At 36.9% G+C, this 22,883-nt stretch overlaps 1 protein-coding gene across 5 annotated transcripts in view; it reads right to left on the reverse strand.

The window, feature by feature from the left end:
- Nucleotides 1–22,883, reverse strand: part of SETDB2 (SET domain bifurcated histone lysine methyltransferase 2) — a 65,008-nt gene that overhangs the window by 29,874 nt on the left and 12,251 nt on the right. For 2 of the 5 annotated variants that reach the window (XM_010330087.3, XM_010330086.3), the window contains exons 2-5: nt 13,956–14,309; nt 6,769–6,894; nt 5,819–5,884; nt 613–709 (exon numbers count right to left, since the gene is read on the reverse strand). In XM_010330087.3, coding sequence (XP_010328389.2) covers nt 613–709; nt 5,819–5,884; nt 6,769–6,894; nt 13,956–13,971 — 305 coding nt within the window. In that variant the 5' untranslated portion in view covers nt 13,972–14,309. Of the gene's footprint in view, nt 1–612; nt 710–5,818; nt 5,885–6,768; nt 6,895–10,697; nt 10,854–13,955; nt 14,310–22,202; nt 22,882–22,883 lie in introns of those variants that run through there. The other 3 variants (XM_074387685.1, XM_010330085.3, XM_074387686.1) reach the window with 3 other exon arrangements.

Below are 22,883 nucleotides of genomic sequence, written 5' to 3' on the forward strand. Positions count from 1 at the left end.
TACTTTTTTTTTGTTTTTTGAAACCATGTTCTCTGCTCTAGAGAACTTTCAGAAACTTCCCTTCCTTGAAGGCTTAGGCACAGACATTACCTACTAAAAATAAAGACTATGTGTCAGAGTATCAGATTCACTCTTCTGCAATTCTCCTTTATGCCATGGAATCTTTACTGAAAGTAATGATAAAATGAGAAAGGGAAGGTCAGAAAAATTTAATCTATTCTCATAAACTTTTTGACACTATTTGAGAGCTGTCAACCATTTGAAAACTCAACTGATACTGAAATACTCTGACACTTTTAAATTCTCCAAATAATCTAAGCCCTAAAAACAAAAAAACACACCACTTGGTAGACTTCAGTGTATTAATAAAATATACAAAGACACCTTAAGCTAAACTTTATAAAAAGACTTGATTAGCTAGGAATATTATATAACATATTAAAAGACTCATGAAATTCTATCCTACCATAAAATATTAAAATATACAACTTTTAAAGCTTTAATGGGAAAAAAAATCTTTTTTTGTCCATTTTATCTATTCTAATGCCAAATTATTTACAAAGAAGAAATTTCTAGGAGCAAAAGCATTAATAACATAATTAATATACATACAGAAATGTACAGTCTTCGGGAAAGGAGTTTTCATATGATGTGGAGGGAAATGCATTGGATTTGTTTTCCTGTTCATGCTGAGTCACAGGCATATGATCTACACACAAAAAATACAAATGTGAGCAATAAATATACCAAGTTAAAAACTACTTGCTGTAAGTACCAAGTAATATGTTCATTGACTAAAGTCTGCCCATATGGAGCCCTAAAATTTGCATACATATAAGGTTTCAAGATTGAGACAAACTATTAGGTGTCAATATTTTCAAAAATATTAATATAATAGGATAAAACACTGAGGACAGAATATGTTACTAACGTAGAAACTCTAGTTTGGCCCGAACTTGAAGCTTAACCAATCTTTTTTTTTTTTTTTTTTTGAGACGGAGTTTCGCTCTTGTTACCCAGGCTGGAGTTCAATGGCACGATCTCGGCTCACCGCAACCTCCGCCTCCTGGGTTCAGGGAATTCTCCTGCCTCAGCCTCCTGAGTAGCTGGGATCACAGGCACGCGCCACCATGCCCAGCTTATTTTTTGTTTTTAGTAGAGACGGGGTTTCACCATGTTGACCAGGATGGTCTCGATCTCTTGACCTCATGATCCACCCGCCTCGGCCTCCCAAAGTGCTGGGATGACAGGCTTGAGCCACCGTGCCCGGCCGAAGCTTAACCAATCTTAAAGGTGGACACTGAGTATCCCTACTTCTGCATGGAAAAATCACATTAATTCTTAAAGGCTCTATAAAAGTGATTTAACAAATCACAAATTTTTTTTTTTTAATATCTGTAGAGATGAGGTCTCATTATGTTGCCCAGGTTGGTTTCAAATTTCTGGCCTCAAGGGATCCTCCTGACTTGGCCTCTTAAAGTACTTAGATTACAGGCCTGAGCTGCTGCATCCAGCCCACATTTAACTTTCTTGCCAAAAGGTTTTTAATTCTTAAATTTGCCAACAATGTCAATTATACAACTATCTCCAACTGTTTTCTTAAAAACACTTCACCACTAGCAAATAAATATACTTTTATCTTGATACATTTGTTACATTTCAGATGGACAAACTATATGAAAATACGAAATTATATTCAGTATTTGTATTGATAAAATTATTACCTTAAAAGACCCCAAGCAAAAACCAACTTACTTTTTGTGGAAAAAATGTTTCTTCAGAAAGAAAAAAGATGTTTAGAATTAGTTACTTGTTATCACTTTTCTTGGTAACAAGTGAGGTTAAAAGCCTCTCTCCTGCAAAACTAAATGTAATCCCTTAAGAACTGTCCAGATGACGTATAGTAGCATAAAGATTATTTTGAACTGACCACATCTGAGAATTAACAAATATAGGAAGAGGCATTCTTTGGAGTTCCCTTATCTGTCTAAAAATATACCTTCATAAAAAAGAACTCAATTGTCATAAATCCCCGCCCCAGAAGTTTCATCAACTGGGAATGATTTCGTCTTATCAGGGAGAGCAGATGAAGTCAGTACTATACTCAGACAGACACTGATAAAAACTTCCTACTTATTCTCCTAGGACCCATTTATCTTGGAAGTCATTTGTTGTAGGAAATAAGAATAAACAAAAGGTTCCTCTTCAAAGCTTTCCTCTTAGTTCATGATGAATAAATAATAGTTTCTTCAAAGGTTAATTTATGTTAAAAACTTTTGCTTTAAAGTAGCTGTTAGTCATAACGAAGAAAATGTGTGTATCCAGTGTTCTTAGTTCATATACTTTAGCCAAGATATTTGCCCTGACATGCCTGGGTCTTGGGTCATAGTTTATTTCCCTTCCTTATTTGGAAATGTTATTGCTTCTCTAAGCATTCCTCAAGTTACTTCCTCTTTTCCTTTGTCCTCCTCTGCCTTTAGCTCTTTAGAAAAGTTTTAAGTTGTTGGACAACTGGGTGCAGCCTAGACTGTGAAGTCCAGTTCCAGCCAATGGAATCAGGACACAGCAGTAGGTGGATGTGTTAGATATAAACAGCCCTGCCTCCTTTGTTCAGGGTGTTCTTGTGTCAAGATGTCCAGTGGGAGTACCCTTTCTGCAGAAGTTGCTTTGCTGAGAAAATTAAATTTATATTTGAGTGCTACTTCTTTCGTAGCACTGAAAATTCACATGTAACATTTGTTCTTTCCAGAAGTGCCTCTCTGCCCCCTCTCTTTCACCTACTAGGGTACTATAATGTGCTCTCAAATCTCACCACTGCTTTGGGCATTCTCTTCTTTCTGCGATGCTCCTGTGCATATAAAATTAAAAGTTAACACATCTGTATGTCTCTTCTCCTGTTAATCGTCTTCTATCTTTCATTACAGCCCTCATCCCCCAACTACTGAGATAAAATTTTTTTCCCCTACAATTCTGGTGTTACTGAATGATACTATAAAAGGGAGACTGTTTTCTTTAAGAAACTACTCTTCCAAAGCTGTTCAGGAAGAGTAGATGGCAATATTAGAAACATTATAAAATAATTGCAAACCTTCTTAGAAGGCTGAGAAGTTTTGGGAAAGCTTCAGGAAATAACGGGGCGAAGGCAGCTAGTTCCTTTTCTCGAAGTTTAAAGCATAAAGCAGTTAACAGGAGAATGCAAAATAATTTATCTAAATGGCTTACTGTCCTAAAACCAACCTTTGCCCATCTGTCCTTGACTGCCTTCTACTCAGTCAGCAGAAGTTTACTATCCACAAACAGTGTTTGCTTTAAACCTCAGAACCTAGCCTTTAATCTTCACCCTCTAGTAGCGTTAACTCAAAGCCTTTGTCATTAAATATGTGCTAAATAAAAGCCAGGAAACCCAGTGTGTTGAGGCCAGCAACTGTTAACTCCTTCAAGTGAGTAGCCACAGATACCCCTAGCCCACTCTTCCACTGTATTCTGTGTCTGAGTGAATTTATTCATCCATCATGGGGGTCGCCTGTCAGACCCTGACACAAAGCTATACCGTAGCTTATGAAATTGAGAATTATTTTGAATACCAAAAGGTTTACTTAAAATAGCCAGTGATGCTAGTCTTATATTTTCAGAAATTTAAAAGCCTTAAGGCTCCAAATTATAAAAGACAAAAATTATTAAAATTGACAACAGTATTAATAAAAATATAGTAAATATTGTACTTTGTCAAAATTTCAGCAAATGTGTGATAGACTAAGATTTATGGAATCCTGATTGATTCTGTTAAAACAGCTGCTAACTTTTTCTTTTTACAGTCTTAGTACATGTAACATCATAAGAAATATATATTTGAGGCCAGGAGCTATGGCTCAAGCCTGTAACTCCAACACTTTGGGAGGTCAAGGTAGGAGGATCAAAAGGTCAAGAGATCAAGACCATCCTGGCCAACATGGTGAAACCCCGTCTCTACTAAAAATAACAAAAATCAGCTGGGCATGGTGGCATGCACCTGTAGTCCCAGCTACTGGGGAGGCTGAGGCAGGAGAATAGCTTGAAACCAGGAGGCAGAGTTTACAGTGAGCTGAGACCCCGTCACTGCACTCCAACCTGGCAACAGAGTGAGACTCTGTCTTGGAGAGAGAAAAAAAAAAAAAAAAAAAAGGAGTATGTATTTGGTTTCTGCCCTGCCCTGGCTCCTGACATAATTACTAAAACCCTTATAATTTTGAGTGACAGGTATAAGAGGAGCATTTGACTTAGTCCCAGTTCCTGACATAAGAGCTTCTGAGACCTATGGAATCCCCAGGAATGGTAAGAGTGTCTTCCATATGCTAATGAGATGTCTGGTGAGAGGTGAGGTGCCCCTAAACAGCTTTAGAATGGGGGCTAGTAAGACCAAAGCACTTCTGACAAAGGCATGGTTAGAATTGGAACTTTCATCCCTACCCTCTCCACCCCCATATTCAGGGAAGAGAAAGAGGCAGCTTGAGCAAATCACAAATGGGCTGATGACTGAATCATGCCTATGTAATGAGACCTCCATAAAACCCCTGAAGAACAGGGTTCAGAGAGCTTTCAGGTTGGTGAATGCATCTACATATTGGAAGGGTGGTATACCCCAAAACTCCACAGGGACAGAAACTCCTGTACTCAGGCCCTTCCAGACTTTGCCCTGTATACTTCTTCATCTGGCTATTCATTTGTATCCTTTATAGTATCCTTTATAATAAACTGGTGCTTCTGTGAGTTCTATAAGCCATTACAGAAAATCATGGAATCTGAGGAGGGGGTTGTAGGAATCTCTGATTTGTAGCCAAGTCAGTCAGAAGTACAGGAGGATCAGGGATTGTGACCAACGCCTGAAGTGGGAGCAAGTTGGTGGGACTGAGACCTTAATCCGTGGGATCTGTGCTAACTCTGGGTAGTAGTTAGTGTCAGAACTAAATTAAATTTTAGGAAACAACATCCATTGGTGTCCACAGAATAACGGAGAATTGTGTGGCACGGAAAACCCACATTTGGCATCAGAAGTTTTGTGAAAAGAGAAAGTTTTTCTTTTTTTTTTGAGACGGAGTTTCACTCTTGTTACCCAGGCTGGAGTGCAATGGCGCGATCTCGGCTCACCGCAACCTCCACCTCCTGGGTTCAGGCAATTCTCCTGCCTCAGCCTCCTGAGTAGCTGGGATTGCAGGCACGCACCACCACGCCCAGCTAATTTTTTGTACTTTTAGTAGAGACGGGGTTTCACCATGTTGACCAGGATGGTCTCGATCTCTTGACCTTGTGATCCACCCGCCTCGGTCTCCCAAAGTGCTGGGATTACAGGCTTGAGCCACTGCGCCTGGCCCCAGTTTTTCTTTAATACATTATCTTTGATCCTTCTAAACTGATTTAGTTAGAGCTTGGAAGACCGATGGTCTAAAAGCAATCTAGAAATAAAAGATTTACCCACCAACTTATCTACATGAGAATACCTTTGTTCTTCACAGAAAGTGGACATATAGTGTTAGAATTCTATTTGCCCTCTTTATATGAGAAAGTCCTTTTTTCCCCAAAGACAACACAAATTTGTTAATTCTTTCCCTAGGATGCTTAGCTGGGTGTGCATTTACTATCTCTAGATGGGTAGGACTTTTCATTTAATAGAGAAAACTGATTTATGTAACTTAGAAATGTGGATCTTAGATTTTATTTTAAATTATCTTTAATTAGCCTGACATAATAAGGCTACCCTGCTTCACGGCAAAAAAAAAAAAAAAAAAAAAAAAAAAAAAAAAAATCAGAGAATACTATAGATTGGGAATAGAGGTGTACATACCCTTTAATGATGTTGAACTGTTACTTATAGCTGCTTCATTCACCAGAATCATTGCTTGGATATATTCTGTTAAAGAAAGAAAAACAGTATCACCACTACCTTTATTCATGGTGCTAGCTACTGTGCTAAACAATTTACATATTTTATCTCATTTAATCTTCACTACTCCTCTGAGAGGTTAATAGGAATATCTGCATTAGAGACAAAAGAAACTGAGGCTTAGAGGTTAAGCTATTTATTCCAGTACATTCAGCTAGGAAGTAGTACAATGGATTTGAATCTAGATTTATCTGACTCATGAAGGATTGAGAAGGAACATTAAAATGAGAAACAATGCCAATCTTTTTGATAAACACATAACAGATTAATGTCATAAGAACATCCAGAAATTAAAAATAATCTGGAGAAAAATTTGCTTCAAAACCGTATGTCTTGATGGAGTGAAGGAGGATTCCATCTTAAATTCTTATGTTTTACAACCAACCCAGATTGATGACAAACAAATAGAAAAAATAAAAACTTGGAAGATCTGAAATAATTGCTTATGTAGAACACAAATTTTGCTTTCAGAAGACTGGTAGAGTAAGTTCTGTTTAAAGCAGGTAAAATAAAGTTATGTATTTTTACATATACATATGAAATTGCTGTTGTCTCTGAATGTGGATTCTGAATTCAGTTGTCTCTGAATGTGGAGTGATAATTTTTCTTGTTATTTTTTTCTATAAGTACCAAATGTTATAGGAGCAGATATTACTTTTGCAATATCCCTTTAAAAAAATAATGGGGAAAAAAAGTAGCTTGAGATAAAAGAAATAAATCAGTAGGCATTATTCACAAGTAATTATATCCACTTACTTTTACAAATAGCAACACTGGAAATATAATGATACTGCACTGCCAGAGAGAAATATCTAGTATTAAACATATTCAAAGTTTTTATTGCTTCATACCTTTATTGGTGGCAGACCTATTTTTGATCTTTTGTTTCAGTGACTGTAGCACATTCTGTACTTGTTCAAATATGAAGTCCACTTTTCCATCATCTTCTAGCTCCATCCAGAAAGTTTTTGCATCACCTAAAATAAAAATCAGTGACTAGCCTAAGACTTTAATAGAAAAATACTGTAATTTACCTAAGGGACATGTTATAGAACAATCTACTTGTTTTCTAAATAAGATCAAGACTCAACTGGTCTATCATTTTCCTTGAGGAAAGAGATTTTAGTAATGTTTCCTTACAAAGAGCTAGAAACAATATGATCTAAGTATCTCACCCATTTCTGTTAATTGTTAAATATATATTGAAAATTTAAGTGACACTATTTCTTGACTAGAAAACAGAAGGAAGACTTCACTCAAGAGTGGTTGTGGGGTCTATGTATAGATTATACAAGCACTTTTAAAAGTCTTAGGGATATAATCTCAGTATACTGAGTTGATTTCAGAATGAGACATCTCAATGGCTGCTAAAATAACTAAAAGTCCAACAATATTGCTGTTTTAGTCTTCTATGTGTTTAACTAAATGAAGCAAATTAATGTTTAAAGTTTTACAGATAAAGTTATATAGACTAGTCAACATTTCTGATGCTCAGTAAACTAATACTTTAAAATTTTCTTAAACAATCCTTTCAAAATTTAAAATGAGTAAAAGTAACAAAAAAATACCTATAATGCTAAGCATAATTCACTTATACAATGTTACAATGTTTAAAATTATTTAAAATTAACTAATAGGGCCTTAAGCAAAGGAAAGATATAGTAATAATTGCATTTTAGGAAGATCACTGGAGTAGGCATAGGTAGGATTAATGAGCAGAGATCCCAGATAGTTTACAAAAAATACATTTTCCTTAACACATATTAAACCCAGAACCTCCAAGTTTGGTAAAGAAGGGAGAATCTGCATAATGGGCTTAGGTATCAAAGTCTCAATTCCTGCTGGGAAAGTCACCTTTCCCAAGGGGGACTTCAGGCTAATTAGTGCTGCTGCCAACATAGTGGCCTCCAGAGAGGCGTTGTTTTCCTACTAATACTCCGACCTGATGTAAGACTAAGCTTACTTTCAATTCCCCATAGCACAGCTCAAACAAGATTTCAAGATTTTAAACAAGAGCAACTTGAGAGGACATAGCAAGACCTCATCTCTACAAAAAAGTCAGCCAGGAGAGGTGGTACTTGCTTGTAGTCCCAGCTACTCAGTAGACTGCGGTGAAAGGATCGCTTGAGTTCCAGGCAGCAGTGGGCAAAAGGAATTAATCTTTCATTGTAAAATTTTAGAAAACAATCAGCTTAATGAGCAAAATATTGTGTGAAGCAGGGCTTTCTCAGGGTGCCTAAAATCATTAAGTGTTTCACTGATAACAAAAACCACTTTTAGGCAAAGTTATTTTTCAAAGCACTTTATAGATTGTTACGTTTCCCTTCACAGATAGGAATCAATACTCTTTACTAGGTATTTATCTTTATTAGAGGTGGACATTGAGATATATTTTGAAGTATTTTCAAGTATTTAAAAATAGCTTTTGGTAGCATTAAAGTATTCTGGAATCACATACAATTCTGTCCTGGAGTGAGAAAAAAAGCAGTGATGCTGAAAGACAGCAATCAGGACTCAATGAATTTTTATTTTAATCATTTAAAATTGTCTTAGAGGCTAAGTGTGGTAGCTCATGCCTGTAATCCCAGGGCTTTGGGAGGCTGAGGCAGGCAGATAATTTGAGGCCAGGAGTTTGAGACCTGCCTGGCCAACACGGAGAAACCCTATCTCTACCAAAAATACAAAAAAGTTATCTGGGCATGGTGGCACATGCCTGTGGTCTCAGCTACTTGGGAGGCTGTGGCATGAGAACTGCTTGAACCTAGGAGGCAGGGGTTACAGTGAGCCGAGATTGTGCCACTGTACTCCAGCCTAGGCAAGAGACCAAGACTCTTTCTTTTTTAAAAAAAAAAAAAAAAAAAAAAAAAAAAAGTCTTATATAGAGATGCCAATACATGCTACTAAATTATTCTGGTAGGAAATACTTAAAATGAATTATTTAAAAAGTAAACAGAGTTAATGCTCGATCTTGGAACTGATCAATAAAAAGTACACTGGTAATATAATTTAAAAATACAAAGCCAATCAAAGAAAATACTGAAACAATCTGCTTCTACAATAAATGAATGTTTAACTAAGCAATTCATATTTATTTGTTCTGGGTTTTAAATAAATATATTATTCCTTGTAACATCCTTATTATCTCATATTGCTAGGTTTAATTATCATTAAAATGGCTACTTGTTCCTAATGTTTTCTTTCTTGATCATTTTTCTTTGTCTTCTTGCTATGGAAGCCTTTAACCACAGTAATATTTACAAAAGAGGTAACCAAACTTTCTGATAAATGAAACTAATAGATCCAGTTAACAAACTTCTGTGTACAAAGAGACTAAAGGAGTATCCCAAGAAACATTTGGGTGACTTTGGTTTCGACTGTAGACATAGTTACTACAATATAAACAATTTAATTTCTCGCTCCTGATCTCCACTTCTTTGTGCATTGCATGCATGCTCAGCGCTATAACCTAAAACTGTAAATATTTCAGTATATTTTACTAGAAGATATTTACAAGGAATACTGGAGCAGGTACTTGAATTGAAGATCAATTCAGGATACTAACATTGCTGCTATTTGCCTCCAGAAATGAAGAATATCATCTGATAACTTCATAATCTGTTCAAACTTTTTTATTTAGCCAGTTATGACTATTCATTGCAAGACCATGAAGCAAGACGTATAGCAGTCTTGTAATGAAGGAAGCCAATTAAATGGTATAGTTATACTATGTCTACCAGTCTCACTTTAGAGAGTCTTTGTAAACAGATAATGCTCATAAATACTGATCTGAATTCATTTACGAGTATTTATAAAATACTTACCAAATACATTAATAATGACCTCAGTACACAGAAACATATATAGTAAGTAGCTTTAGGGTATTGGTCTAGAGGAACTCTAAGGTATCTTTGAGCCTGTGGTTAGCAAAATGTGGTATGTGGACCCGTAGGACTCACCAAATCATTTCAGAGAATACATAAGGACAAACTATTTAAAAAATAAACGACTATTTGAAAATTTTAAAAAATTAGGACAAACTATGTAAAAAATTAGGACATTTGCTGTTTTTATTGTATTGACATCAACCGACAGTACAAAGGCACTGGTGAGTAAAACTCCTAGTGTCTTAGCGTGAATCAAGGTAGTCACATCAAACCATCAGTAAGTCATTGTGATCTTCACCACCAATTTCATCTGAGAATATCTTTAATGAAACAAATGATTACAATCATTTGTACAGCCATTATAGTATAACGGCTGTCTAAAGGAAAAATACTAGTGGGATTGTTCAACTTAGAAGCTAAACTACCTATTTTTTTTTTTTTCTTTTTTAAATGAAAACCATTTTTACTTAAAAGAACCACTACTATAGTTTTCCATACATGGGATTCTGGCATATGAGCAAAGTAAGCCTATCACTTGAAGGACAAAACCGGCCATATTTGTTGCTAATGACAAAATTCAAGCTACAGAATAAAAATGAGAATTTTGAAAACCTGGTATCTGTCATGGCAAACCTGAAGGTTTCTAAAGAGTTAACCACTTTTAAAATGAGATCAGTAGCAATATTAACAAATGTGATTTTAAAATTGTATGTTTAAATGTGTCAACATTTGGAAGATGTGCATAATTTACTGAACCAATATTTACAAGTGGTCAATACATGATGTAAAATCATACATGGTAAAAGACCTACTCAAAGTACAAGATAGACCAATGGATTTTAATGTAACAGTGTTAAAAAACTCAATGATACGTCAGATTCCACATTGCAACTAACCTTTAAAGAATGACTACTTGTTGAGTTTTGGAGTCAACAAAGAAAAAAATCCACAATTAGATGAAAGGCTATTAAAATACTCTTCCTTCTTCAGCTTCTTGTCTGTGTGAAGCTTGTCTTTTATTCATTTCAACCAAAGCAACGTATCACAGCAGACTGAATGTAGAAGCAGATATGAGAATCTAATAAGCCAGTTATTAAAGGCATTTCTAATAATGTAAGACAATGTTGTCCTTCTCACTAATATTTCTGCTTTAGAATATAGTTTTTATTTATATTTTCAACATGTTAGATTTTCTTAAAAATGAGCCGGCCAGGCACAGTGGCTCATGCCTGTAATCCCAGCAATTTGGGAGGCCGAGGAGGGCGGATCACCTGAGGTCAGGAGTTTGAGACCAGCCTGACCAACATGGAGAAACCTCATCTCTAAAAAAAAAGAGCCAATTAATATTTTTTTTGAAACTTCTTAGTTTCAATTTCTAATACAGTAAGTATCAACAGATATTACCCACATAAACAAAAACTCTTTGGGTTTTTAAATACTCTAAAGAGTATAAAGTCATCCTGAGACCAAAAAAGATTTGACAACCACTGGCTTAGATCAGAGTCTGGTAAAATCAATACTATGATCTGTATAACAATCCATACATTACAATTATGTTAAAAGCACTAAAACTATTGTATATGATACTGTAATTACAGATGCATGACATTATGCAGTTATAAACAGAATTTTAACGAGCAAAGAATGAACTTTAATGTATATAAATTTAAAAAATTATTTAGGATGTCAGGAATCTCAGTAACAAGTATAGACTGTGAAGAAAATCTAACTATATTACAAAGTATAAACAACTTCAGTAAGGGCTGGGTGGAAAAGGTATTGACCTAAGAAACTTTGGAAATGAGTGGGGTCTGTAAAGATAAAGGCAAAAGTAACTGCACATACTTACTTTCTTACTGTACTCTAGTTGATAAAGTATTTTCCCACCTGGGAATGGGGTAACAATTTTTTTTTTTTTTTTGAGACAGTCTTGCTCTGTCACCCAGGCTGGAATACAGTGGCATGACCTCAGCTCACTGCAACCTCTGCCTCCTGGGTTCAACCAATTGTCGTACTTCAGCCTCCAGAAGAGCTGGGATTGTATTACAGGCATGCGCCACCTCACCCAGCTAATTTTTGTATTATTATTATTATTTTTTTTTGTAGAGACGGGTTTACTATGTTGATCAGGCTGGTCTTGAACTCCTGGCCTTGGCCTTTCAAAGTGCTGAAATTATAGGCATAAGCCACAGTGCCTGGCCAAGGGTGACAATTCTGATACTGCTACATATATATATATACATATATATATATATATATATATATATACACTGAAATTGAACAATTAAGTAAATGGATGATGGGTGATGGGAACTAAGCTTTTTTCACTACTGGAGTGGGAATATACAGATAAGGAGAGGAGACTAGAATGATCCATGTGGTAATAGATTATAGTTGGAAACATCAGCATAATTTCATGTTTAGCTTAATGCCAATACAAAGTTACATATAAAATATTTATAGACGTGTGTATATATATGTTAGTATACATATATACGTCCTTGCTCTGCCAGCGGAAAGGCCCTATAAACAAGGACAATCCAGTAACAACAGATACAATACACCTACCATCCTTGTTTCTAATACCATTTTCCAATAAAAGTATTGACAGGTTATTTAAGAAATGACTCTAAGATGGACAAGAAATATAGATGAACCTAGAGCAATCTTTGAGTGCCAAAAAAAACTGAGGAAGTGCTATAATACAAAGACAAATAAAAAATACCTACACTGATAGGGGTATATCAAAGGGACACAAGAGCCAACTGAGCCGGGTGTGGTGGCTCACTCCTGTAATCCCAGCATTTTGAGAGGCCGAGGTGGGTGAATCACTTGAGGTTTGGAGTGCAAGACCAGTCTGGCCAATATGGTAAAACCCTGTCTCTACTAAAAATACAAAAATTAGCTAGGCGTGGTAGCAGATGTCTGTAATCCCAGCTACTCAGGAGGCTGAGGCAAGAGAATTGCTTACACCCAGGAGGCAGAGGTTGCAGTGAGCCATGATTACGCCACTGCACTCCAGCCTGGATGACAGAGCAAGATCCCATCTAAAAGAAAAAAAAAAAAAGCCAACTGAAAGAGCTCCCAATAGCCAAACCCAGGACAACTTGAAAAACAAAATAAATAAAGTAGTACTAGCTTGTAACTCAAAGTATAAATAGCCATGAGTCTATGCTGATATAAATGATTAACTGAATAAGTAAATGGGAAAGAAGAGAAAGATACATCTCCCCTGCAGAAATATTCCAAATATAATTCATGTAGATATTTCATTCTTAAGGAGGGGAAGCATAAATCCCCATTCCTTAAGTGTGGGCTGCCTATAGTGATTTATTTCCAAAGAGTACAGCAGGGAATGGGAGAAAAAGAGTAACTTTACAGTGGAGAAATTTGATAACACCACCTACATTTAACACCACCTACATTAGCCGGCTCAAGCTCCATTGATCAAGCTCAATATCAACTTTGAGAAATCATGCTGACAGCATGTACCCTTGATATGATATAATGAAAATGACATTTTACCTCTGAGATTACACTCTCCAAAACCCATAACTCCAGTCAAATTATGGGAAAACATCAGACAATAATTCCAACAGAGGGGTATCTTACAAAATACTTGAATACAAAATCCCCCAAAAATCAAAAACAAGAAAAGTCTGAGAAACTACTACAGGTAAGAGGAGGCAGACATGACAAGCAAATGTAATGTGGTGTCCTGGATGGAATCTTGGAATGGAAAAAGACATCAGATAAAAACTAACATGAATACACTATGGACTTCAGTTAATAATAATGTGCTAATATTGGTTCATTAATTCTAACAAATGTAGTATCCAAATGTAAAATGCTAATCATAGATAAATCTGGGTACTAGGTTTACTGGAACTCTGCACTATCCTCTCAATTTTCTGTAACTCTAAAAGTTTTTCAAAAAATAAAGTCAGTATTTTAAAAAGTACACTAAAGTACTGACAAGTATTACTGATTCACAATTAATGATAAAGACAGTCAAAATTAGTGGCTATGAGAATAAAGCTTTAAGTTCAATTCAGAAAAGTCCCTTGTAATGCAAAACCTTGAAAATCCCTCATCAGCTTACATTGTCTATATACTTTTAAACATAAAGTGTAACAATGTGTTCTTCAACCTACCATTTTTTTCTCCCATCTTTTGATGTTTATAAATATAAAATGCTTCAAAATTAGGTTTATCAAATCACTTTGATTGAAGAGTATCACTGGAATCCAACTGTGGTCTCTATGAAATCTGCAGTCCTCAGACAAAAGACATCATTATACCATTCTAAATCTGATATCCTTTGATACTTGAATTTTCAAATAGAAATTGTGGCTGAAGAAGCTTTCAGAAACGAGTGATAGTCCAACCAAAAGACAAGTCCATGCATCTTCATCACGTGAATATTTGTAGTGGTATCAGATCGTTAACATTATCTTTTTAAAAATAAAACCAACTCCATCTTTCGGTCCACAAATGTATGAAACATTCTGTAAAGAAAACAATAAAGAATAGTGTATATTTGTAAAGGACTATATATATATATGTGTGTGTGTGTGTGTGTGTGTGTGTGTGTGTGTAAAGAAGATATAGTTACAACACTTTGCTCTTCTAAAACAGCATGAACCATTACAAAAAACATGTTACCTGGAAAAAACATGTAAAGTAACAAAATTAGGAATATTAGAGGAGGCTCGCCCATAATCCTACCACCCATACTTAATATATTTGTTAATATTTACATTACTGACAATTAGTCTATCACCATTTTATAAGTCCTTTATAAAAACTTTAATAGGCTGGGCACGGTGGCTCAAGCCTGTAATCCCAGCACTTTGGGAGGCCGAGGCGGGTGGATCACGAGGTCGAGAGATCGAGACCATCCTGGTCAACATGGTGAAACCCCCCCATCTCTACTAAAAATACAAAACATCAGCTGGGCATGATGGCGCGTGCCTGTAATCCCAGCTACTCAAGAGGCTGAGGCAGGAGAATTGCCTGAACCCAGGAGGCGGAGGTTGCGGTGAGCCAAAATCGCACCATTGCACTCCAGCCTGGGTAACAAGAGTGAAATTCCATCTCAAACGAAAACAAAAACAAAAACAAAACTTTAATAGGGGATAATAATATTAACTACACAGGCTGTTCTGAAAACAAGACTTAATTATACAGAATAGTGCCTGACACATGAAAGAATCAAGAAATACTATCAATTATTGTTATTCTTTCAGAATATAGTTTTAAAACAGAATCGGAATTTTAGTGTATATAATTTTTTTTTTTTGAGACAGAGTTTCGCTCTTGTTACCCAGGCTGGAGTGCAATGGCGTGATCTCGGCTCATCACAACCTCCGCCTCCTGGGTTCAGGCAATTCTCCTGCCTCAGCCTCCTGAGTAGCTGGGATTACAGGCACACACCACCATGCCCAGCTAATTTTTTGTATTTTTAGTAGAGACGGGATTTCACCATGTTGACCAGGATGGTCTCGATCTCTTGACCTCGTGATCCACCCACCTCAGCCTCCCAAAGTGCTGGGATTACAGGCTTGAGCCACCACGCCCGGCCAGTGTATATAATTTTAAAATAATTTTTCATTAAAAATATTTCCTGCATTTTCCTCCATCATTAGTATTTTTGTATAATACAACTGGCTATAACTTTGGTTAATAACTCATACATTATAGTGTATTAAATATTTTAATAATTAAATTTTAATAAAGTATTAATGAGTAATATAAACCTCTATATTGGATATTTAGATTGTTTTCCTTTGTAATTATTAATTTTAATATAATGCTAGAATAAACAGACTTTATACATATCTCTGGCAATTTCCCTAGGATAACACACCCAGAGATAGAATTAATAATTCAAAAATTCTCAAGATGTTAGCCAAGATATGGTAAATTCTTCTGCCACTTCCACAGCACACCATGGAAATGTTAGGAGATTTTTAAAAAATATATAGCCATCTGAAAACAAAAAGGGAACTCTCTAAGGGCCAAGTCTGTGAGGCCTTTCTGGGGAAGGGAAACAGATGGGACGCTATGGAGATGATGCCAACCACAATCACAGCAGCAAAAGAATGGGAAGGAATCTTCTCAAAGGAGATGAATGCACAACTAAGAGTCCTCAAAAATCTTAAGAAGAGCACACTATGAAAGAAATTGAGGTAAAGAAGGAAATCTCATCCACGAAATAATATACAAATTTGGGGGAAAAGAAAAGCCAATCAGATATCTTGGATATAAAAAAAGTTGTTGAAATAAACTCAATAGATGACTGAATGACAAAACAGACTCACAGGAAGAGCCAGTTAGCTGGAAGACTGAACTGAGTAATTTTCAAGGAACACAGAGCAAGGAAACAAGAGGAGGCACACAACTGAAAATGGAGAGGAGGTAATAATGACCAAGAGTTTCTCAGAACTGGAAAACACATAAGCACACTGAATCCACTGAGTGCCAACCAGGATAAAATTCTTAATATACATCACCAGACAAACCGTGACTAACTTCAGAATATCAAAAACACAAAGTCTTAGATGTTTCCAGAAAAAATGCAGATTATCTAAAAGGAAGGTATATCAGACTAGTAATGAGATTTCTCATCAGGAATGTCAGATGCAAAATATTAAAGGAAAGTAAGTAATGAACCCAGAACTCTATATCCAGCCAAGCTATCTTTCCATACTAATGATGAAAAAGATGTTTACAGACATCCAAAGAGTCACTCAGAGATTCTGTGAAAGAAATAAGCATCTGATGATGAAAAATGAACCTATAAGAAAGCACTGAGGTATAAGAAGCAATGGTGAGCAAGTAAATGAGTAAAACACATTAATGTTCAATATAGATTAAACTAAATTTTAGTACCAAATGAAACACAAATTCTTGAAGATATCCTGAGAGATCATGCTCTTTTTTTGGAGGAGAGATTGAAGGGATTGTTTTAAGATCAGAGAAAGTAGAAGCATGCTAAATTATTCTTTACAGGGGCCATATCAAAACTAACTAAATGTATACTTTGTTAGGAAAACATAAATTTAAGTACTGTGTTGAAATGTAAAGTTAATCTACTAAAAGAAAACTGAACAAAAAGAAAACTTGGGGCTAACCTCAATAAAAATAAAAGTGATCCCAGCACTTAGGGAGGCCAAGGTGGGTGGATCACCTGAGGTCAGGAGTTTGAGATCAGCCTGGCCAACATGGCAAAATCCCATCTCTACTAAAAATACAAAAATTAGCTGGCTGTGGTGGTGCACACCTATAATCTGGGCTACTTGGGAGACTGAATCAGAAGAATGGCTTGAACCCAGGAGGCAGAGGTTGCAGTGAGCCAAGATCACGCTACTGCACTCCAGCCTGGGTGACAAAGCAAGACTCTGTCTCAAAAAACAAGTGGAAAAATAAGATATAAAAGATACAAAAAGAAGCATGTTAAATAATGACAAGAATAAGGCCAATATGTCAATCATCACAATAAAGGTGAATGTGTTAACCTTACCTATTAAAGGACAGATTCTCAGATTGGATGGCAAGCAAAACCTAGATATGATATTTTAAAATAAGAGACTCACTTAAATTACACAAAATATTATGCAAGGTTGAAAATGAAGCGTCTGGAAAAAGACACATTGGCAACTATAAGAACATAAATTCCTATCAAATAAGAGTTTAATATGAAAATCATTAAAAGACACAAATATTTTACGCTGACAGAACAATTCACCCTAAGATTTAATATTCATGAATCTTTATGTACAAATAACATCACTCTGAAATATATACAGCAAAATTTAAATAAAAGAAAAATGCACAGATCCACAATTTGTTAGGAAAGTAACAAATCTAAGAAATTGACAGATAAAGTGGGTAAACAATCAGGATATAAAGGATTTAAATGACATATAAATTAACAAGCTTAATCCAAAGAACGTACAGAACCTTGCACCCAACAGAAAATACTTTTTGTGAGAGAAAAAGCATGAAATTTACAAAATCTATATATAAGACCAAAAGGAATTATCAAAAATTCCAAAAGAATGTTTATACAGAGCAGTCACTGAATGTAGTAAATTAATCCCCCACCCCACACTACCTGTGAAAACTAAAAAATCATATTTCCCAAATAATATATATCATTTACAGAAGAAATCAAAGGATAAATTTAAGAACACTTAGAAATGGTGATCGGTTGAAATAATACATTTCAAAGCCTGAAGGATTCTGCCAAAGCAGCATGCCAAGAGATATTTAAGCCTTAAATAAATTTTATTAGCAAAATGAAAATATTGACTTAAACATTCAATTAAAGAAGCTAGGAAAAGAACAATAAAATGATAACAAATAATATCTCTCTAACTACTGATGAGATTTTTAAACATTTTAAAATTCAGACAATTTTATGCCAATGAACCTGAAAGCAAAGACAAACTGAATTTTTTTATTTTATTGTTTTTAAAGACGGGTATCACTATGTTGCCCAGGCTGGAGTGCAGTGACTATTCACAGGTGCGATCCCACTACTGATCAGCACGGGAGTTTTGACCTGTTCGTTTCCGACCTGGGCTGGTTCACCCCTCCTTAGGCAACCTGGTGGTCCCCGGTTCCCAGGAGATCACCATATTGATGCCAAACTTAGTACAGACACCCGACAGGCATTGAGCACTACAGCCCAGAACTCCTGGGCTCAAGTGATCCTCCCACCTCAGTCTCCCGAGTAGCTGGGACTACAGGCATGTGCCACCGTGCCCGGTGAACTGAACAATTATCTAGGAAAATATAAATTACCAAATAGGCTCAATAAGTAAAAATCCAAAAGTAAGTATAAAAATAAAATACTGAAGATATTACTAGAGATGTATGCCACATATCCCCACCCCTCACTGTTAGTGCACTAGGTCCGTAAAGTTGTACAGATGAATTGTACAAAACTTTCAAAGAACAGATAATTCTTTTCATATACTAACTGCCCTGAAGCAGGAAAAATATGGGAAGCTACTCAACTTTTTTTATGTAATAAGTATAACCTTGACATGCAAGAAAAAAATTCAAGGCCAAAATTCGCTACTGGGTCTTAGACAGAAAAACACTAAATAAAGGTATCCAGCAGTAGCCAGAATACCCAAAAAGTTTAACACGAAAATTTATCAGTGTGAATTCCTATATTAACAGACAAATGGAGGAAAACTATTACTTCGTGCAGAAAAACAAACAAATTCAATATAAAATTAACTATTCCATGGAGGGTGGGGGGGTTTAGGAATGAAAAAGAACTTTCAGCCAGGCGCAGTGGCTCATGCCTGTAATCCCAGCATTTTGGGAGGCCAAGGCAGGCAGATTACCTGAGGTCGGGAGTTAGAGACCAACCTGACCAACATGGAGAAACCCCGTCTCTGCAAAAAATACAAAATTAGCCAGGCATGGTGGTGGGCGCCTGTAATCCCAGCTACAAGGGAGGCTGAGGCAGGAGAATTGCTTGAATCCCAGAGGTTGAGGTTGCAGTTAGCCAAGATGGTACCACTGCACTCCAGCCTGGGCAACAAGAGTGAAACTCTGTCTCAAAAAAAAAAAAAAAAAAAGAGAACTTTCTTAATCTGATAAAGGCTACCTACCAAAACATCCTACTCAATGGCAGCAAACGTCATACTCAATGATGAAACATTAGGAGAATTTTTATTAGTCAGGCACAGGATGAAGACACTTGCTATCACTGTTTTTATTCAATATTGTACTGGAAGTTTTAGAGAATTCAGTAAGATAAAAAGAGACCTAAAGATTGGCAGAGGAAAATCTATCTGTAGAACAAATAAGTTAACAAAAAGTCAAAGCCAAGCAAGAAGTTGAGAGAAAGTTTTTAACATATTTTAACAATAGTAACAAAAAGGAGGTATAATTAACGATAGACAGTAAAGAGACTTCTAAAAATACAGTATCGAGAGGACACATAAAGAACTTAAACGGGTTTTTAAAAATATAGAAATGCATATAGATTATAGGGCAATAAATATATAATAAAGATGTAACAGACACTTCAATCTTAGATCACAGAATTAAAATTAAAAATATAATTTGCAGCCATCACATGGGTAAAAATGAAGATATCTCATGTTAGTCTAAACTGTAGGAAAACTCAACTCTCATATACTACCTGTGGAACATGTAAATTAGAAGAGGTATTTTGGAGGCAAATTTAGCATGACCTATTAAAACTAGAATTGTTCACAACTTAAAACCAAGCAATTCCACTTTTAGGTATATATCCTTGAGGAATAGCAGATGTGCACAAAAAAACACAAAGATTTTCCTTGCAGCATTGTTGTATGGTGAAACACTAGAAACCTAATATCCTCAAGGGACTGGCGATAAAATGTGCTATACAACACACATCAAACAAAATAGGATTTAACAAAAAGACCAGTAAAAAGAAACAGAGAAATATTTTAAAGAATCAGTTCAGTCATACAATGGAACACTATGCAGCAGGTAGAAGAAATGATCCATAAATAACATAATGAGCTATAAACAGAGCAGGTCAAAACTCCCATGCTGATAGGTAGTGGGATCATTGACAAGAAATAAAGCTACAGAATGATGTAGTATGATATTTTTCCACTAAAAATATTTGAGCAGGTCAAAACTCCTGTACTGATCAGGAGTGGGATCACTGTCAAGAAATAAAGCTACAGAATGATGTAGTATGATACTTTTCCACTCAAAAATTACAAATGTATTTATATTCACCTATATAGAATATGTAACAATATTAAAAGGCATAAGTATTAAAAAACACTTGGAAGCTCTGTATCAAAGTCTCCAGCAGGAGTAGGGAGGAGGAGGAGTGAGGGAACATTCCTCATACAAGAACAGATAATTTTTTTTTATCATATAGGAACTTTCAAGCAGGAAAAATACAGGAGGCTACTCAACTGTTTTTATGAGGTAAGTATAATCTTGACACCCAAGGAATAACTCAAGGCCAAAATCTGGATTGTGCTCTTTATCTACAAAGTACCAATTTTGTAAAACAATGTAAAAGTGCACTTAATTTTTAAAAATTAAGCATATATAAATGTTCAAAAAGGAATTGCCAATTTTAAAGCTTTTTGTATCATATTGTCAAACTTTCTTCCAGAAAGGTTCTACCAATTTATACTTCCACCTAAGCACTCAGTAAGTTTTACATTTTTAGACAGGAGGTCTCACTATGTTGCCCAGGCTGGGCTCAAGCAATCCACCTGCCTCCGCCTCCTTAAGTGCTGCGATTACAGGTGTGAGCCACCTCGCTGACCATAGCTTTGTGTTTGTTTGGCCATAGCTTTGTTTTTGTTTGTTTTTGAGACGGAGTCTCGCTGTCACCTACACTAGAGTGCAGTGGTGTAATCTCCGCTCACTGCAGCCTCCGCCTCTGGGCCGACGGGCTTCAAGCCATTCTCCTGCCTCAGCCTCCCGAGTAGCTGGGATTACAGGTGCATGCCACCATGCCCGGCTAATTTTTGTATTTTTAGTAGAGACAGGTTTCATGTTGATCAGCTGGTCTCCAACCCCTAACCTCAGGTGATCCGCCCGCCTTAGCCTCCCAAACTGCTGGGATTACAAGCGTGAACCACGGCAGCTGGCCCATAGCTTTGTTTTTAAAAAGCTCTTACCAGCGTTCACACCTGAAAATCTGAAAACAACTTAACGGGCAAAAGTAAAAGATGTTACCTGCAGAAAATCTACAAAATACAATAAAGCATAAAGGGGAAAATTTAAACACGATCTCATCATCCAGAGACAACTGGTGTTAATATTTCAAAGAGTAAATGGGCTTAAAAAACTTTTACCCCTTCTTTTTCATTTTGGCAGAAAAATAATTAAGGTAGTCTGCTTTGCTTCAGTGTGTGGTTTCTTTTCGTTTCTAAAAATAGGCTTTAAAAACACACCATTTCCTCTCGGCTTCTGACGTTTTAATTATAAGGACAGCAATAAACATTTATTAAGAACCACGGGTCACTCTTCTAAATACTTCACGTGTTCTTATTTGATCCCCTAACAGTCATGTGAATTAAATCTGCAGCTCGATTGCTGATGAGGAAGCTAAGGCACCTCATACCGTTAAGTGGCAGACAAAATTGGAACCAGGCAGCCAGGTTTCAGAGCCAATACTTTGATTACCCCATCTGACCTCTTCAAAGTTACTCCTCTCTTTGGCCTCATGCGTTAATATTTACAGAGCTCACTGCAGGTTTCCACATGCCAAAAGCACAGTATTTTTCCTTACTTAATTACTTACTGGGCTGTGGCTGATAGCGAATCAGGAAGTGTTACTATCTAATCTGAACTCTGTGATCTTGGGTGAATGTTGCTCTTGCTGCACTTACGGGCTCGTGTAATCTTACCTGTGAAATGGGCTAGTGGTTAAACCTTCAAGTTCTGCTTCTGGGTTTTATACTGCTGTCCGTTTCCTGCCGTCCTTTTGACAGCCTCAGGTTCCCAGCAGCTTAGGAATCACCTCTCATTAAGGCTGCTCCCTAAGACAGACAGGCTGAAATGGGGGTTGAGAACTCTGCCCGAGGCTCCTTCTACAGCCAGGACTGCACGTGGGTGCCCAGAGAAGGGAGGCTGCAAGGGCTGGGGTCCAGTCCCTGCTCTGGCGGCCGAGGGCTCCGCGGCGTTTTCAGGTCCTCCGACCGCTCGGCTAGAGGAATTGTCGGGGGCCATCCATGGCCGTGCCTTGGTTTCACCCGGCTGCTCCGCCGCGTTTTCTACTCCGCCCGCCTGACCTGAGAACTGAGCTCCGCCCGCTCGCTTGGCTAGGCTGGGTTCCTCCACGGGTGGGGCTCTCCTCCGACGCCGAGCCGCTCAGCCCTCCCGGCCCCGGATGCCCTCTGGCCAGGAAGTACTTTACCGTTTACCAGCCTTTACCTCAACCACAACAGCCCTGCCCCACCTCCGCCGGGAACAAGGGAGGGCGGAACCTCCGCTCAGGACGAGGGAGACCCACCTAAAGCTATCACTACATGGGAGGAGTCGGACTCTGGCCGGCCCACCACCCAGCCAGCAACCCACCGATTGGTCGC

This window comes from Saimiri boliviensis, chromosome 16, assembly GCF_048565385.1.
Source record: "Saimiri boliviensis isolate mSaiBol1 chromosome 16, mSaiBol1.pri, whole genome shotgun sequence".
Classification (NCBI taxonomy): Eukaryota; Metazoa; Chordata; class Mammalia; order Primates; family Cebidae; genus Saimiri; species Saimiri boliviensis.